Genomic DNA, 20,490 nt, shown 5'->3' on the forward strand with positions numbered 1-20,490 from the left:
GTGAGTCGAATGAGCTCTCATTCCCAACCCTGCATTGAGCTGAAATCAGGCTTTGCTGCAGACAGGAAGTGCTGCTGGAGGACTTCATTTTGCTGAGATTTTTTATAGCCAAGCACAAAGTGTAACAGCTTCCCGTATATCTGTTGGGACACACTGCAGCTATTACAGAGCTGGGCTTAAAGTGAATCATGTTCTAGTATAATGAGTAAAACATGACCTATGGTCGAATTTTAAAGTTCTCATTTTCGATTTCTCTTTTAACCAACTGGGATGTCCTGCTTTGAATGAAGTTTGATTTGTAACCCAGTAAAGTTTTAAATTCTAAATTCAGTTTTATCTTGTTCTAGTTTACATGAATGTTGCTCTAATGGAAGAGCCTTGGACTGAAAGGGATAGTCCGGCGAAAATTGACCCCAGGGTCTTTTTCTGCATGAAAACTGAACAAGTAAGTCCTCCAGAGAGTTGTTTTCGTTCATCAACCAGTATAGAGCTTGCCCGGAAAAACCGGGAGCAACGCTAATAACCCACCAAATGGCTTACAGTGCATTCGATCGGGGCAGTGCGCAGAACGCTTCCTAAACAGCATTTTTTAACCACTGACATTGCTCGAAATAGCACCAAACCTCTGCAGTAGCATGACTAGGGTCCCTACACATAAAACGGAGCACCAACAACGTAGTTTGTAAACCCAAAGTTTATTAAAAGGAACTATTTTACAAGACTCACCAACTGCCCCCCATTGCAGCTCCTCTCCTAAGAAAGTCCACACAAGTCAATTATCATTCATTTTGTGCACCAGTAAAACATATACCTATGTCTTGAATTTGAAAAAATCATATTTTATTTTTCCAATAAAGAAGGGTTCGGTGAACGCGCATATGAAACTGGTGGGGTTCAGTACGTCCAACAAGGTTAAGAACCACTGCTTTAGATATTGTGCAAATTAGAATATTTTCAATATATCTTTGAAAACTTTGAAAACTGAATCATAAAATTGCGTTTATTCTTATTCTCTCATATACATTTGATTGTGTAGTTTAGCTCAGTTTAGAGTGGTTGTAGGGGAGTGTATGAGCAAAATGCTAATATCTGAACGCTAACAATGACAATGCTAACATAAAGCAGGTGTAGAGTTTCAGGTAATGTTTCACCATCTTTTAGCATTTTAATATGTGCTAACTAAAAACAAATTAAAGCTGAGGCCAATAGGAAAGTAGTTTAGATGAAAAGTCAGAGGCTAAATAGGACGGATCCTTTCAGATCCATAATTGTCGGTTTGAAATGTGTTAGCACACATTGAGTAAAGTTCTTAAGCTATTGCAGTCTGTATCAAGGTGGTGGGCTAACAAACCAACGTAAAATAGTCTGTTACAAACAGTGACGGGCAAGTTACTTTCAAAATGTAATACAGTACATATTACATATTACTGTCTTTTTAAAGTAATAAGTTACATTACATTATTACTGTCTCTGAACTGTAATGCGTTACACTACTTTTGCATTACTTTGAGTTACTTTCACCATAAATAACCTCTAAAGTATGGCTTTAAATTCTAAAATGTAGTTTATTGCAGCTCAATAATTAAAGCTATCTATCTATCTGGCAGTACATGCTGAACATTAGGAAAAGAGCTAGAGATTAAACGTATGCTCCGTTTAAGTGGGCTGAATAATATGTGATACCGGTAACATGACGTCTCTGTGTGTTATTAATAACATGTTAGTGGAGCCTCTGCACGGCCCTGTGACCTGCTGTATATGAACGAGTCTCTATGGCAACGTTAGCTCACCTTATCATTGATGTGTTAACGGGGATTTGGCTGACAAGCTTTCTAAAAGCCGGCGATTCCACAGAGGACAGAGGCTGCAGATCTTCAACACTCTGCCACGAGTCTCTGAACTTCTCGGGGTTCAAGCAGCAGACCCAGAGAAAGTTACCTTCTGGTGCTTTGTCCTGCGCGCACTGCTGTCTCTTTCTTCTGTTTTCTCCGAGCCTGCAGCTCTGCATTGTGAGCCTGCAGCTCTGCATTGTGAATCTGCAGCTCTGCATTGTGAGCCTGCAGCTCTGCATTGTGAATCTGCAGCTCTGCATTGTGAATCAGTTTCTGCAGCCCTCTTAACCGATAGTAAACAGGCTTACTGAGTTACAATTCTACCTGCAGTTATTTCTCTGGTGTCGGAATGTCTCGCGATGTTGGTGATTTCTTAGAAACTAAACACCACATCATTTTGGGTTAAAATGTGAGAAAATTGTAAGGGCTATTATATTATCCACAGTAATGCATTATATTACTGCGTTACAGCAAAAAGTAATACATTACTGCAACTCCATTACTTTTGTAACGCGTTACATCCAAATCATTGGTTACAAAGCCGAAGTGTTGATGGAAAGTCAAAAAAGATAAGTTAAAATGTTTTTGGTCCACTACAGGTCCTCAGTATGCAAAAGCACACAGCACCTCTATAACAATTTTAAGAAGTGCTCTGTACAATTAATTATAATTTTGTTAATGCTCACAGTTATTCTGGAAACATAAATGAGTCACATTAGCAAGTTTGACCTCAATTTCCCCCCGTAATTCCAGCACAGATGTTTGATATGAATTGCATGGAAGGGAAAAAGGCAAAAAACACTAAAGGAACTGGAAAATGCTACACATGTTGTTCTGTTTGCATTATAGTATTTTAGTTGTGATTAACATGGTCACATTTTTTCGCCGATTGAAACACTAATAAGTAATATTCAATGTGTTCAGTACAACAAGTTTTACGTTAAGTTATACAAGTGTTAGTGTAATGAAGGGTGTGTGTTTGTTGGGGGGTTATACGGAGGACGGTTGCTGCAGGATGTTGGGCACTGTGAGTCGATCAGAGTATGCAAAGGAAAGCCACTGTGTGCTAAAATACATGATTCAGCAAAAAAGCCAAGCCAACAGGGTGAGATCGCCCCAGGCGGGATACCATTATATAGTAAAAGCTGTCAGAATAATATAGAGGAAGGTGGAGATAAAGCAGTGGGGGCAGAGACATTTAAACTACGAAGAGAACAAGCACAGTTTTTGTCTTTACTTAGGTTTCTGTACACGACTCAGGAATAAAACTCTATTGCATCAAACTGATTGTTTTGAGTGAATTATTTTGAAGCTGATTGGCTACTCAATTATAACTCAGTTGTACTGAAGATAAACATGTTGGTTAGTATGTCCTTTCTGGCCCAGATTTTGTGCTGAATTTTTTTTTTAAGGATGGAGCAGTTTTCTCAGTAACAACAAAGTGGCTTATCTCTGAATACAACAAACCCTCCTACACACAGACACACTATGCCAAGAATATGTTCCGGTAAACCTGCACAACCCTTGATTTGTAAGTGAGCCTATTGGACAGAAAGACAGGGCTGCAGTGGAGAGTAACCATCTGCTTTACAGACGTCTCAGATCAGAGTTCAACTCACTCCTGCTGATAGTTAGCCAGAATGGGCTGCAGCTCCTGACCTCTGCTTGCTCACACAATTACAATGTTGTATCATATTGCAACAAGCTGACCTTATAGATCTGTTCAACAACCCTAACCCTACTCCCAGAAACAAACACACTCCTCCATTCAAGCTGAAGAGAACAGTAAGTATAAGCTGTCAATGAGCAGCTCTGCAACAATTCAGCTCAGCTTCCCACCTTCATTGCTAAATAATTCAAATGGACCAGACCTATATGGGATCCTAAAACATGTGCATACACTTCAAATACTGGATATGCATAGGAAGCATTTTAGGGGTTTTCCCTTTCCTATAGTGTATTCTTTAGGTTTGTAAATGTAAATGTCTGCAAAGTCTAAAATCTCTATGTTCCTTCCAGAGGGAGTTTCTCTCCCACACCCCCACCCCCTGCCTGAAATGCCTCCATTGGACTCCTTTGTTTACTTCCGAAACATAGTGACATCACTATAACACGTGTGCATCTATTGGTTAGCTCTCCATCACAATGTGCTTGATAGGACAAGGGGCAGGACATCTCTAAACGGTTGACCAATCACAACAGAGCCAGTCTGCTAACCAAGCAGAGCAGGCTGGACTCTGGTTTCAGACACAGGGTGAAAAGAGACAGGCACAGGCAGTATGAGAAAAATAAAGAGCTTTCGGAACATTAAAACATGGAGACAATTCACAGTAGAGGAATAAAATATTAACATGAGCAGAATAGGCCCCCTTTAATAATGCTTTGCTATGTTGTATAGGTTGTCCACATTGTAATTTGAGGTTGATGAAAATTGTATCCGTACTGATTGGATTCGTTGTCTTAATGAATCAGTTAAATTTCCATATGTGCACTTGTTCAACTCCTGTGCCATGATGTAATCTATCAATCATTTGGTGTTATATTGGCAACAAAACTAAAAACGTATTGTACATGTGTCAATAATTATGTCATGCAGAGACAGAGCATGGTGCCCAAAGGTTGAACAGAAAAATACCTTTAATGGTAGGTAATCAGGCAGAGCACGTAAAGGAAAGGCAAAACAAATAGAATAAAACTCTCCGATGCACAACAGAGAAAGGTTCTGGCAAACACTAACAGAAAACCAGAACTTAATTACATGCAGAACTAATCACAAGAACAAGAAACAGCTGGAGAGGGCAGGCAAAACACACGGGCAGCAGGTGAACCGAATCTGGTGATCAAACAGATAGGGAGTAATTACACACATGACACAGTGGGGTGAAACATTTCTTCAAAATAAAACAGGAAACACTGACAGATCAGAGTGCACACCAAGTCTCCTGGGTTAGTCACAGTAGCTTTAGCTCCTGGGGCCGGAGCAGATGTGATGCTAGCTGCTGTCTGTTATCTTGTTTGTGTTCAGAAATCCTACAGCAGCCTGCAGACTCTTTTTACAGCTCAAAAGATTTGAAATTGTTTACTCATTCCATACACATATTGTGCATTACGCAATGGGAATGGGGGGGTGTTTGATTATTTCCGAGGAGCACAGCTTGATGACAAAGACGAGACACAACATGTGGTCACAGTTCTAACCACATCCATTATGAAGGCGAATTAACTTCCACTACAACACAAAGGAATATACACAGCCAACAGGGGGTGCTGTCCTTCACTTCCCCTCACCTCACTACTAATATATGTTTTCATTAACCATGTGGAACAAAACATAAAGAATTGACCCGGCAGCCAACGGAAATGTTACGGTTCACTTTACATTACATTCGTGTCACTATCCTCCATTATTAACACTGAGCTGATACCGACTGGAACACTGTAATCAATGCCTCTGCAGCGGTAAAGACGCTGTGTGTGTGTGTGTGTGTGTGTGTGTGTGTGTGTGTGTGTGTGTGTGTGTGTGTGTGTGTGTGTGTGTGTGTGTGTGTGTGTGTGTGTGTGTGTGTGTGTGTGTGTGTGTGTGACCTTTTTATGTGTGGGGTGCAACAGGAAATGATTCATTGCCATGAACCACAAGGATTCATACATCAGTCACACACACACACACACACACACACACACACACACACACACACACACACACACACACACACACACACACACACACACACACACACACACACACACTATCTGGTAACATTACTAGAATTAAGTCCCACAGGGTTAAAAAACCACACAGAGGTTGTTAAAGTTGTTATTTTAAACTACACATCAAACCAAAGGGATATTTCCAGTAAAGGTCCAGCTTGGCCTGGTGAACTCTGACACGTCACATCCCAATGTCCTGTTTGTGATCCATAATTCAGAAAATTATTGACATTTGTCCAAAAGCATTAGCATAGTGCATTACTGAAGGAAATATTGACTCTTTTTCGTTTTCATAATTGACAGCATTTTAATATTGATGTCAGCGCTTCTTCGATCCTCATGCATTGACGTTCTGTCATAATGCGTTTCATAAACAGCTCTGTTAGATGCATACAGATGAAAAGCAGGCCAGCGTTCATGTTGGTGTGGGCTGTTAGTTCCTGTCCAACAGGTGCTGAAGGTACAGTTTGTTCACTGGGACAAACTTTTGGATGTCATTTCGGTTATTTGGAAAATAATATATCATATATTTGCGATATCAGATGGAATGAGGAAAATATATTCAAATGATCATAATGTGATTTTTAAGAGGATATGTAGGTTTTTTTAAGTCTGTAGAATAAAATGTGTAGGCCAGTTACAGCATAATTTACAATATTGCACTAGTCCATGTTGGGATTTTGACAAAATTGTGATGATTTGTGAAGCAATAAATTATACTTGGTCAATGTTTTTATTCATCACGTAACATAAAAGGTAATATTACATCTACATGTCAGCAAATAATGGTCCACCTTTGTCCTCTGAATGATGTCTCATATTTTAAAAATGTATACAACATCAAAAAAGGCATTACCAGTGATAACCAAAATACTGAATCAATTGTGTTACATTAGTCGTAACTTCAAAGCCATCAAAGACATGAATATCTCTAATAACTAAACATTCAATATGTGCTTGATGAAGACTGTGTGGCTAAATTACAATTAATTGACATTTGTATGGAAACAGAAGAAAACTAAAGTAAGGGTTCACACTAAGTAGACTTTGAGTTCATCAAACCCAACAACATTTTCATTCAAATGTTGCTGACTTGCAAACGTGCAGACCTTACTGTTAAACCTTGCTTCAGTGAACAGCCCATCTGAACAAAAAATGTCAGAAAATCAACCGTCTGACTCACCGGTTACACCGTGGCTATGCGCCTGCCAAAGAGTGCTGCAGTGATGACATATGTTCTAGTTTGAGTAGGAAGTTAGAATCACACGGGGGCCCTCGACTCAAACCAATGAGGTTTCAGCCTTGCATTTTGGAAAATTGCAGAAAATAAGATATGTGGCAACAACCGATACTTACTACACGTTTTGTTCAGCAGGATAATTAATATTAACGTATATGTTTTTTGAAATGTAAATGCAATCGGCAGAAGTAAAAAGCTAAAATGGACTACATCACGGTCACGGTGCATCACCATCGCTAAGCTAAATGCGGCTAATGTTCGGTGTGATGACGTTCCATAGTTTCATTAGTCACTTATAGAAAACTGTTTGAGTACATTATTTCAAGCATCTAACCAAAAACACAATAAACAAGAACATTGATTTAAAGATGAGAGAACTGGAAGTAGTAAAATGCTGACTCATTTTCAGCTTTTAGGACTCATTTCTTCCCCACTCTTTTAGCCTTTTATAGTAGAATTCATCAAATAAACATGAACAATCCAAAAGGAAAATGCCGCTATGTTATTGCTCTTTAACCTGATAGTGGACTGTCTAGGCAAGAGCAGTTTTCAATGGATATCAGCATGTTTAAAGGTTTCATGGCAAACACTTTTAAATTAATGGACACCGAGAAGCTAAGGCTTTCGTAGATCTCATACTACGGCAATCTCTAAATGTTTATCTGTTTCATCGCCTGCACATATCCACAGATTCTCCCACTGTCAGACGGATAGTTCATTGAACTGTGTGCTCAGGTTGCATCACCTCAATCAGAGAAGGCGCAGATTTACGATCATGTGACAGCGTTGTTATACTCTTCAAGGCCTCTCAACGCTCACTGACATACAGATAGCTGACATCAGAAACAGAATCATCAAGATGATAATTCTATAAGACGCCTGCATGTTCCATTTACACAAGCAATGAATAATGTTTCGTAGTTTTACACCCATGTGTTGCCCCTATGATCAGCAAGACTGCAGTAAAACAGCAATATCAGACAACCCCAGAGGGATGATTCAGTCTATAGTAGGATGATGTTACTCTGGCAACAGCAGGAAATGGACTCAAATGCACAACCACAGACAGAGCGGTTAAAGTAATAGTCTTCACCCTGCAAAAATGTTTTACAGTCAACTCTAAAAACGCAGACACAACAAAGGAACAAAACCCTTGGCACAGGGCCTACAGTACAGTATGTCCATATAGCACCTTATACTGAGCACCCTTGCAGATGTAAACATTAAAAATGATAATGTTGCTATTATATATTATTTATATCAAATTTATTTTCTGCTTTGGTTTTTTGCTCATTGTGCTTTTTGTTTGCCTTAAAAAAAAAGTATAGATGTATGACATTGATGATGGTAATGATAATAATAGTAAATATAATTACGATGGCTATTATCTTAGTTATCATAGTTTATAAAACAAGATGAGAAATTATACTGTCTTGTTATCTGAACATGAAACTTTTAAGACTTTATTTTTTACCTTATTATTTTCTTTCCACACGGAAAACTAGGTGTATGTATGTACAGATTTGTTTATTTGTGTGCATATTAAATTATTGATTTAAGACAAATGTAATCTTGCAACTGGATTACTTACGGGAGGGCTACTTTCGGTATAAGCTTTGATTTCTGCCCTCCCGCTTCTACTTATTTTGCTTGTTTATCGGATTAATAAATGATCTGTATTAGTATTGTAATAGTAGAATACATTTAAAAAAAATATATATATATATTTGTTGTAATAAATAGACCCAGTGTTTCCCCGCACACTCACTGAGTTGTCCTGCTGGATTAGAAGTATTTGCGTGCATGTCATATTGCGTGCTTCAATAAACCCTATCTCTGTCTCAACTTCCATTAGCATCTTGCCTAACATGTCTCTGCCTGGCTGAACAACCCCACACCTCTGAAGCGATCCTTACAGGCACTCAGTGTTCCTTCCCCACCTCTCCACTAGCTGCATGTCGCTAATTAGCATCTCCGCACTGACTCAGCTCAGCATCATGTGGTGTCTGATCCGTTTATCTTTAAAGGTCCCCTATTATGCAAAATGCACTTTTTGCTGTCTTTTATACATAAACATGTGTCCCCGGTGTGTAAGGAGACCGACAAAGTGTCAGAAAATACAACGCTCTCTCTTTTCCTCCTTACCCACATCTCTAAAAACTGGGGTACAAACGAGCTGATCCAGATATGCTTCGGTTATGATGTCATAACCGAAATGTGAGCTGGCTTTACATTGAACTCCTGGCAAAGTTCTGCACACGTGACATGTCTCAACCTATCGTCCCCCATATACAGTGGCGAGCTGAATCCCCTCCGCAGCACCTCTGTGTGTCTGTGTGTTCAGCAGGATGTCTGCAGGAGGGACTTTGTTGACAACAGGGAGTTGTTGTGTATATAATACATATACTGTCTCTGTTCTAGTGGTAAACACTGAGAAGTGTTTCAGAAAGAATGCTGGATGTGGTTTGGAACATAATATGGTGTTTAATCACGTCGGCGTTTAGCTGAGTTTCTCCCGTAGAAAACTTTCACAGAGGAGAGAGAGCTGCATGACTCTGAAAAGGGGCGTGTCCAGCTTCAGCTCAGCTCAAATTTAAAGCGACAGTCACAGAATCAGCACCTCAGGAACAAGGCTGAGATAGAGGGGGATGAGGCATGCTACAATGGGGGATCTGTTTGGTATTTTCAGCAAAACACTTCACAGACATGTTTTGTATAGATATGGCCCTACAATATATTGTTCAAATATAGCATGATAGGAGACCTTTAAATGACTCAGTACAGGGTCAAGAGCGTATCCCAGCATGCATAAGCAGAGACAGGCCTAATGTTTGAAACATGTTGAAATTCATTGTTTCACATTTGAATGGTGACAAGGAGCAGACACTGTTGATGCCCTTATAAGGTCATGCATATGAGGTTTCCATTTATGCATGCTAATCCTGACCTTTATTTCCTATGCGAAGAAATAGAGAAAAGTTCAGATGATTTCAAAATGTATTTTTAATTATTTTAGTCTGATCCACACTAAATGTTGGTAATCTGCTAAAACTCTGTGACACCTCACCGCCTGAACAACACACACACACAAACACACTCTCTCACACACACACTCTTCTTGACATGCACAAACACACAAAAACACATACACACTCTTTCACCCACACTCACATGCATACACACACTTATAAATATACCACACACACACACACACACACACACACACCCTGTCACATGGACATGGTACATAATGGCTGCTAATGTTATTGAATATTTTATCATAACATGCACAGTGGGCACAGGAGCGTGAAGATGTTGATTTTTTAACAATGTTGCCAAGGTGACTGGCTAGGTCGCAACAAGGAACACTCAGCTGTTTAATATCACAGTTTATTACACTGTGGAGCATTCTGCTGTTTAAAAATGCATGAGTTATAAACACACTGCTCCTGAATTATGTTTATGAAGCTTTGCCAGGGTAACATTATCCCTTACTCTGACTATATTATAATATGGTGAGGATTTAAGGCGGCATAGTTCTGCACTAAAAGGTTTTATAGTTATCTCATCAAATAAATAACATGTGAACCCACTTTTATGACCACATCATTAGTCAAAGATAAAAGTATCATTAAGGGGCACATAAGGATTTCTGAATCAAAAATCTCCAAACTTTCAGCATGACTAAATACTTCTCAGGTTCACAGCAGGACTAACACGCCAAGGGGCCCCAACAGAAGTCTAAATCCCAGTGATTTTTAGTTCTTACACAGTAATTTTGGACTATAATAGAGTGGCGCAGTGATGACATATTTTTGTAGGCCGACCCAAAGGTAATTCTAGCAAGGGCTCCCTCGACAAAAAGCAATGGGATAAGATCTGTGGCACAGACACAATTATGATACTTACACATTGTTTTCAGCAGGATAATCGCCAGATATTAACACCACTTAATGATTTTTCAAGCATAAGGCTGTAAACCAGCTACTATCAAGGTCACATGGCTGCGCAACACCACCGCTAAGCTAAAGGCAGCTAATGTTCAGCTTGATGACGTTTAGTAGTCTCTTTCAGCTACTTGATAGCCTTCACCAATATTAAGACAAATAGAAGCTTCAGAATTTTACGAGTGGAATATTTACTACAATTTTTCATGTTGTAGAACTTAAAGATGAAATCTCTTAAAAAGGTCCCCTATCATGCAAAATGCACTTTTTGATGTGAGCTGGCTTTACATTGAACTCCTGGCAACGTCCCGCCCACGTTACAAGTCCCAACCTAATCGTCCGCAATATACAGTCGCAAGCTGAATCTCCTCCGCAGCCCCTCTGTGTGTCTGTGAGTTCAGCAGGATGTCTGCAGGAGGGACTTAGAGTTGTTGTATATAATAGATATAATGTCTCTGTTCTAGTGGTAAACACTGAGAAGTGTTTCAGAAATAATGCTGGATTTGGTTTGAACATAATATGGGGTTTAATCATGGCAGCGTTTAGCTGAGTATGTTCTCCCGGTTGAAAACTTTCACAGAGGACAGATCATGGCGCTCCAAAGGGGGCGTGTCCAGCTTCAGCTCAGCTTTAAAGCGACAGTCACAGAATCAGCACTCAAAGAACATGGGGGATCTGTTTGGTATTTTGAGCAAAAGACTTCACAGACAAGTTTTGTACAGATATGGACCTACAATATATTGTTCAAATTCAGCAGAATAGGAGACCTTTAAGCTTGTGTTAACAGCAGACTGTATTACAGGCATCGAAGCAAAAACATGTTCCAAAAATCAATGAATTTAGGGGAACCGAAAGTTGTAAAATGCTGACTCATTTCCACATTTTAGGGTGGAGAGGAGTGTGGAAACAGGAATCACTGCAGCAGTCTTTTTTTTCGACAAACATTCTTGCAGCAAAACAGATTAATAGTGAAATTAGGTTTTGTTCTTGCTAAATAATCAGAGTTTATCTTTTTACGCATCTCTTTCTTCTTTCTCTTTTTTATTTTGAAGATAATTTAACAGATGGTTTTCTGCAGGCGGAAATTTGGAAGTTACAGCTCTAGTTTTTTTCCAATGGTTGCAGTGCTGTATGATCCTAATGCGGTGTGATGGGATGACTGCTGCCAGCTGAAAGGCTTCACACAGAATCAGAAGGAGAGCCATGAGCAGGACAGGAGGAGCGAATCCTTGCTCAACATCCAGCAAAAAGAAGGAGAAACACTCAATATGTACAGTTCAATAACTTCAGAGGAACAGTGAAAAACGTCCAGCAAACTGAACCCATGTAATTCTGCAAACATGCCTTTGTTCACCATCAAAGGACTTTATCATAGCCCTTACAATTGAATAAGACACACTTTAATCATCCAACAAGGGGACAGTTAGATCATATGCATCAAACACATCCTATTCACATTAGACCGATGATACACACATGCAAACACATGCATTTTGAGGAGAGGTGTCAGGAAAGGGCTTGTTCTGACACCAAGGTAGTGTAGTTGAGGGTTTAGTGCCTTGCTCGGGGACACTTTAGTAGTTGGGGTTAGGGTATTTGTATATGTATTAAAAGACATTAAAAAGCGCATTTTGCATAATATGGGCCTTTTAAGATATACGATATCAGGATTGGGGTCTTATCGCCAAAGACTAATACCAATTCCATCATATCGTGCATGTGTCAATAAATGTTGTTTAAAACACAAAATTAACTCTCTCCTGATTAAAATGATACTAGATGTATAACGATATTTTACAAGACAGAGCAGGGCAATTTTAAAATTGTTTCAAAAAACAAGCATAAGATATTTACTTGACAGATATAAAAACAGCATTCCTCCCATTGGGGAAAATATGATTGGCAAAGGTTTGTTGTTCTTGGCAAGACTGGATTTATCAGTTATCGTTATCATTTATCAGTCATATTCCTTTAGCACAAATTGCCATTCATGATTAAAGTGGGTTTGATGCCAATAAAATCGGTGTCATTTTTTAAAGACAGCTTCAAGTCCTTACTAGTTAGAAAATCAATGGCAAACTTGAAGATGAACATCTAACTCAAAACATCCTAAATGCTATTGGTAAACAGTCAGCGCTAAGGTCAAGTAAACACACTAGCAGTATTTCTGTTAGCAGGTATTTACCCCACCTTCAGCGTAAAAACTTTTAGAAGTCCTAAGTTATATTTGACAGAATTTTCTCCCAATTGTCCGTTACAGGGAAATCTTCCCGTACACGTTGACTCTCACTACAGAGAAACTGTACCACAGTACGGTCTTTACTGTGATACACAGTATCAGTTTAGGCAGTGCATATTTCCATGCACTCTGCAGACCCTGCTTTTCCCTCTCTTATGACTCACTGTGTGTAAGAATAAAGATCGGGTTAATTTCACTGTGAGCAGCAACAAGCTTGAATTCACAAAGACAGAAAAAAGGGGAAGGCACAGCGGGGGATGAGGTTTTGCTTTTCAAGGAAGCGACAGCTCTCATCTAAAGCACTCCAACCGCGGGTGTTGTTGAGATCCAGGATGCAGCGGGAGATGGAAAACTGACATGTAGAAACAGTGTGTATGTGTGAGTGTGTGTTTTGCAGACTAAATAAGAGAATTGGAAACAGAATACTGACGGAATACGGCCTCTGAGAGCGGGGCGAAATGTTGTTGGATTGCAAAAACACAACTACTAGGTGAAGAAAAAAGAAACGTCATTTTCAATCTTGACACCCTGTCAACATTCTTTTCTACTTTCACGCCGCCAAAGCACACTCAGTGAGGTGAAGCCGGAGTCGCACAGTAAGCACGTCCCTCATTTCAAAGACACACAGGTGTTACCATGACGCAATAAAGCCATCTTTCCTGTTAGCTTAACGGAAAGGTAAACCTTGCTTTCAGACTCCCCATTTCCAACATTGCTAGTAGGGTAAGGTACAAAGGAGCAGTCTCATTGTGACTAGCTCCTTATTAGTGAGAACTAAATTATTGATAACCTCCTGGAAAGTCAAGGGTAATCAATCATTCCTTTAGTGTAATGGTATGGTTTTCAATATCCCTACAGGGAAATAAAGATGTATCTGCTACTAAAGATATGTCTACAAGTTCTTCTTGTTTTTCTGTGGGTCCTAGGTAATTTAGTTTAATGTATTGAAAACTAGAGAATATTATGACTTGCGTTAAGGCACTGCAGGCCGGAACGAGGCCTGAGACCCGCTAGCTCTACCAAATAAGCAAAGCGGCGTCCCATTGGTCAGTTTTTTTAACACATCTTTAGCTATGTGTGCTGAAAGAGTAATGGGTTGCTGTAAAATATCACACTCTTTGTTCTGAAGTCCTGCTGAAGTGTTTCATTTCTGAGGTGTGGCCGAAGGGAGAAAACATCTGCAGTGATTTAAGACACAGCAAAGACGACGGAGACGCTCATTTCATTCGTTTAAGTCACACTTCTTAAACCTTATTTTAGCGTCATCTGTATTTCAGAATGACAGTTATGGGATAAAACATCATCATGATTTGGGATCTTCTGTCAAAAGTGACAGCTTTTTCACTCGTAATGTTAAGGTCAAAATTGCTCTGATGTCAAGGGTAATGTCACCACTTGATTTTAAGGTTTAAGAGATAACACAATTCAATGGTTACAATTTTAAGCCCCAGCTCATATTGTAGAACTGCCCACAGTATAGTACAATCACAGCAAATATCCAAAATGACTGAAATTTATCAGACATTCTAACCCTGGTGTTATTAAAAATATGTCTTTAAACTAATTTCTTTAATCAGATTTCTCGACTTGATGCTTAGTCCCTCCTTATATGGTCGTAAATTCAGTCAAAGTTACCCTAAAGCTGCCTCAAGAGTTAGAGAAAGTCCAATGGAAACCTCATTTATTTGGTTGTTAAGCTCCTTGTCCAAGTCTTGGTCCTTGTGTTGCATTTATTGCTGCATGTCATTGGTTATCTTGTTCTGTAACGGACTGACTGGAGAGAAATGCCTGATATACTGTATCAACCACAAGTAAAGGCCAATTATTCAATGTTACTTACGTTGAATTCAGCTCTGACACAACTTCTGATTGTGAATGCTGATCACTTCTTAGTCAGGTGTTACATGATGGATGAGGAATATTCCACAGAAGGGCACACACGAGGAGATGTGACATGTCAGATGGACCCAATCAACCTTTATAGACGCCGGCGTATTGTTCATAAAGATATCTTGACACAAATCTATCTCAACGCCACCAAAATATCCTTCAAAACCCCCGATTTTTAACAGTTTTGTTGTCTTTTTGTTGTATTCCCATCGAAAGAAAAGACAATTTCTTGTGAGAAGTTCAGCCTTCTGGGTCTCTCCAAGTAAAAAAGATATCTAAAGTGATTTGGGTCTGCGGGGGTCTGTATTCAGAGCCCACCCAGGGGTTTTCGCGGGTATTTCAATGACTGGTTTGCGTTTCATCCCAGAAAAGAAAACTGGCATTTAGACTTAGAGATGTGCTTATGAGCAGCTGAGTCATGACTGCTTTTATCATCCAATGAAAAAGCTATTTGGAGATATCTGGGCTTATTACCTCTCAGGCTGAAATGTTCTCTGTCATCAAAGGAGAAAATAAAGGTATTAGGAGACACTGCAGCAAGGGACGGGGAAGAGTTGCAGTGATATTTAAAAGGATCAATATAGGGAAATGCTTTTCTGGGACGCTTTACTTAAGAAGCAAGCCTCTCAAATTATATTCCCGTAAATCGTTTTAGGTGAAAAAGGCTAAATGTAAACCCTTCTTCTACATTTTTCTATGAAACTCAAAGGAAAGGAATATCTTTTTGAAAGCAAAATTAGATTTTCACACTTTCCCGTTAGAAACCATGTGTCAAGCCTTAGCATAATGGCCCCGTTCAAATGAATGTTGGCCCCATTGTTTGGTATTATTACTCTATCTAAATCTATTCTCCGTTTCTCTCCATAGTAACTCATGAATCAGAAATACAAAGCAGAAATGTGGGGTTCTACTACTCTGAGCCTGGTCGTACTACTTCAGATCTTTAACCGGCTTTTGGATGTAAACAAGCTTATTGCCATAGCTTTGCTTAAATATTATCTCATTGAAGGTTCGACCATGACATGGTGAACAATTTCAGAACACATATTCTTCGTAAACAAGTCACATGATATGTACTTGGAATGAGAAGATTAATAACCTAAATGTTGTGGCCCTGATGCTTTTCGTATGCTCCTACAATAATGATAAAGCATCTCAGTTTGAAGAAGCCTTACTTTATGTTGAAGTTAAATGCAAAAATAAGATAAATTTGAGGTATTTTAAACTTTTGTTAAGGGTAACAGGTGGTTGCAAAGTGCGTTCAGGGCCATGTAGAGGAATTGTTGAGCCGTTCCTACAGAATATAGAACAGTGTACTGCACACAGGTACAAAAAACATGTGGATATAGACAAAATTATAGAAGGGAGAATGGTGTACTGCGACTTTCTTGTTACAAAATGAGAAAACGTGGGTCTAAACCTACGTGTTTGATCGTAGACTATAAACACAATGGTCCAGTTTCACCTGACATAAAATGTAATTTATTTATGTAGCGTTTTTTCATGTTCATGGCTAAATGTAGTACGGATAAAGTTTAGTATTTTCAATGAGGCCTTGATTGCATCCAGCTCACTCTACAAACATTGTACATAGTGATATTTAAATGTATTTGTTGGAATTTCTTGGAGATCTTAAACCATGCATTTTCTTCGTATGGGACCTTTTTCATCACTGAGATCATGTTGATTATGGCATATAGGCACTGAAAAACTGAAACGTTGACTTTAATTAATTGTATTATGTCAACAGATTTCGCATAACTGTATTAGGTTAGTTGAAAGCAATAACATTAAGTTTAAATGAAAAATATTAGGTTCAGCTTAACATAATGCTTTCAACTAACTTAAACCAGTTATGTGACATTTGCAGACATAATGCCTTTCATTAAAGTTAACGTTTTTGTTTTTTCAGTGTGCTATGGATCATAATCCGAGAAAGTATTTTCTCTTATCCACAGATAATTATGGGAAGTTCTTCTACTCCTGAAGGTTAGTGATTAAAATAAATCTGTACATTTCCACAGGCAGCTATAATTAAACCAGCCAACACGCAGCTGTAGGACATCTTCCAGATATTTTAAGGCAGCAGCAGCAGAGGCACTTACATGGAGGTGATGTTCTGGAAAAGGTCCTCGATGCTCCCGTTGCTGTTCCCCCCGCTGCCAGTGCCCTGGAAGGACAGCAGCGGGAAGAATCTGCTGTTGTCAGACTTATTGCAGAAGATCTCCGTCGGCGAGCAGGTGCAGGTGGGCGGACAGTCCAGCAAGGAGCTCATGTAGTCGCGAAAAAAGACGCTCAGCAGGAAAAACACCTTCCAGCTGCACAATATCCTGGGAGGGCGACGGACGCCGAATGCGCCAAATAACGCGCCAAATCCATCCATGCTGTCACGATTCAAGTACCCAGATTTCTTCTCAACTTTGCAGCAAAGGAAAAAATGCCTCAAATCCTCCTGATCATTGCGAGTACGTGGGTGTGTGAATGCGTAACCGGTGTTCTGGTCCTATTTCCCTCAATGGATTGTTAAATAACTGAAAAATCATATCTCCTTTTGAGTCCGTGCGTATCCATATGTGTGGGGGAGTGTGTGTATGTGTGTGTGGGTATGTCAGAGGTTTTGAGGATGCCAGTCACGGCTCTCCTGCGCGTTAAGAAAATTCACCGCTGGGTAGGAAAACAAGCACGGAGATATCCCGAAAATATTCCAGGTCCATGACATGAAGAGATCTGAGCGCATTCCCTTTTTTCTTTTCTCCTCTTCTCTCTGCATCGCTTTATGTCAACCCTCCATCTCCAGCTCTCTCTCTCTAACGCTGTTGCTGGTACCCGGCTGTGGGGATGGTGGAGTCATAAAGCGAGACAGGGATGTGAGAGAGAGAGGAAGACTCCATCCTCCGAGCTTTAAGTCCCACCTACCGGACGGAGTAGAAATTGACACGGACGCGCGCACGGAGCGATGCATACGCGCGCACACACACACACACACACACACACACACACACACGTTTGCTTCCATCCCACAGAAAGTCCAGCATCATGTAACTTCCTGTCAGTGAGTTTATGAAGATTAGCAGCTGGACACATACAAAGCCATAGTAGCCTGAGGGCCTTATAGTCCACGTCCTGCTTTCTTCTGAGAGCCAGCATCTTTTTTCAGTTGATTTCTACAGTAGTTAACATGGCCTAAGACATTTCCATCAGGTGCAAATATTAACACACAAATGCAAACTGTGGCGGAGCAGATCACGGAGTGACTGACTCCGCCACTGACAGTGGGCGGCACACACACACACACACACACACACACACACACACACACACACACACACACACACACACACACACACAGACACACACACATACACACACACACACACACACACACACACACACACACACACACACACACACACACACACACACACACACACACACACCGACCAAACATTTCCTGCTCCCGTTCGTTAATCAGTAAATCATGGCTGCAACTCCACTAAACATCCCTTTTTTCCTCCTGTTTCTCTAGTGCGACCATGAGTGCACGCTTGTTCGTCTACACTTACATTCACACTATGATTCGCTACTTAGGCTACAAGGACAGGTGGCGAGCGGCGGTTTTTGCCGTCTCCACAAAGAGGGACTATTTTGAAAAGACGGAGGCGCATCACTTCCGCTGTTTAAATATGATTTAACGATGCATGCAATTATCCTTTCTTTTAAGTGTAATAATGATGTTTGATTTGAATCTCAGTGATAATTAACCTGTTTATCTAGGAGGTTAAAATATGATATATATTTTATGTTCTAGAATAGGGGTGCCCAACCAGTCGATCGCGGTCTACCAGTCGAAACTGTTGTGTGTAGGCTATCCAAGTATGGAAAGCCAACTGCGCCACTATTTGCCCGTTAGTTTCGCACGTTTTTTCTAAAAAATGTTGTTATATGATAATGAGCCCCTCCTTCTGTTTTACATAGCCACTAAATTCAAAGTTTCTGTAACCAATCAGTGAAGCGTGAAGCCAGACCAAAGCAATGTGTAGAGGAAAAGTTCCTGACATTGTGAGGCTGTGCTGTGAACATTATTCCAGATTTAGAGGACTAAGTATTAATTTGCCTTTGAATATAAGCATAAAGAAAATCAATATAACCATATTTCCCTGCTTTCATTGTCTTTTAAAATATAACCGCCTTTTCCTTTTTTGTATAAGTAAACTCTAAACCACTTCCAGACCATAACCGTCTTGTGGGTAATGGTAACATTTTGGATTAGCCACACCAGAGACCGGGTTTGAATCTGCGCGGGTTCATGTTTTATCTCTATTTTGTTTTAATTATATCTTTAAGATCACTTACAGTCTTTGTGTGTAATGCAACTTATTGCAAGGTCTGCTTTACCTTAATTGCACCCTCTGCTTAGCAACAGCTGTTTGTTCTCCACAGTTTTGAGGTGCAACCCTATCTTCTGCATTCATGTTTCACAGCAACGAAATGGGAAGATACAGCTCCAGGAGATGACACAGATAAGGAAATATATATTATGATGTGGCATGATGTGATTGATGATGGGATTTGAATGAAAAAAAGGCGACACATCGGCGTCTGCAGTTACAGTACCGCGGAGTACGCCATGCTCTGAGTTACTTTGCTCCGGTTGATTATGTTGTGGCAGATATTGAAGTACGCTTGCTTGCTGCAAATGTAATAATGTGATATTCTATAAATGTTCACGTTCACACAGTCTGTGATTTTCCCGGCCGTCTTTCCTGCAAACATATCCCTTAGTTTTACATTGTTAATTAGTGCCATTGTTGCCCTTCAATCAAGCAAACTTGTATTATCCCTCTCGTGACAACTGTATTTCTCAGCACAACTCTGTCAACATCTTTTTTTTAAAACTGAAGAGACTCTTCTGCTCCTTCTCCACTGCAAGCCCCTCCAGCGCAACCCTGTGGTGGAAATAAGCAAATACCTGTGTCTGTGTTGAATGAGCGTGTCTTCCTCTGCAAGTGCGCCCCTTTAAGGTGGTTAAAATAAGTTATTGCTCCTGTGTGGATATAATACAATAACTACTTATAAGTACCTCATACAACCTAACTTCAAAAGACCAAAATTATCCCTTTAAGTGCAGCTGTTAACGTTCACGAAAAAAACTAAAATGCATGCCGATAGATGCAGTGTTTAGCCAAACAGTGGTAGATCTGGCCGTGGTAAGCAGCAATGTGACTTCTTGCAGTTGTGGGTTGCTGATATGATAAGAGACTGCCAACTTGACCTTTAGGGAAAGCAGAGTCCACAAGTGGTACTAGAAGCAGGGGTGAAGTCCTTGTAGATCACTGGTACTTTGAGGACAGACAGATCCAGCAGCTCTCCACCGATGTCTGCTCCTATTTGAAGCAAATTCAGAGACATCAACACATATGAGTCGAAGCCTGCGAGCTAGTTCAGGCAGTCAACTCGAGCACCAATGATACATTCGCCCATAACCCCCCCTGCCATTCTTACAACCATCCAAACACAGTCTCCATAACTTGCCACTCTATTTAAGCTGCCAGATCTGCCTCCCTCTGCCTTGCTAATGCTGCTTCTGATGCCACCCAGCTTCCATCTGTAGGCTCTAGGGGTAGTTATCTAATC

At 40.1% G+C, this 20,490-nt stretch overlaps 1 protein-coding gene across 1 annotated transcript in view; it reads right to left on the reverse strand.

The window, feature by feature from the left end:
- The window catches only part of ntrk3a (neurotrophic tyrosine kinase, receptor, type 3a), a 155,367-nt gene extending 137,711 nt beyond the window's left edge, over window positions 1-17,656 (reverse strand). The window contains exon 1 of the mRNA XM_063909703.1: window positions 16,962-17,656. Within this exon, the coding sequence (XP_063765773.1) occupies window positions 16,962-17,239 (278 nt within the window). The 5' untranslated portion in view covers window positions 17,240-17,656. The remainder of the gene's footprint in view (window positions 1-16,961) is intronic.
- Between the last annotated feature and the right edge of the window lie 2,834 nt (window positions 17,657-20,490).

The sequence above is a fragment of the Eleginops maclovinus genome, chromosome 2 (assembly GCF_036324505.1).
Source record: "Eleginops maclovinus isolate JMC-PN-2008 ecotype Puerto Natales chromosome 2, JC_Emac_rtc_rv5, whole genome shotgun sequence".
Lineage (NCBI taxonomy): Eukaryota > Metazoa > Chordata > Actinopteri > Perciformes > Eleginopidae > Eleginops > Eleginops maclovinus.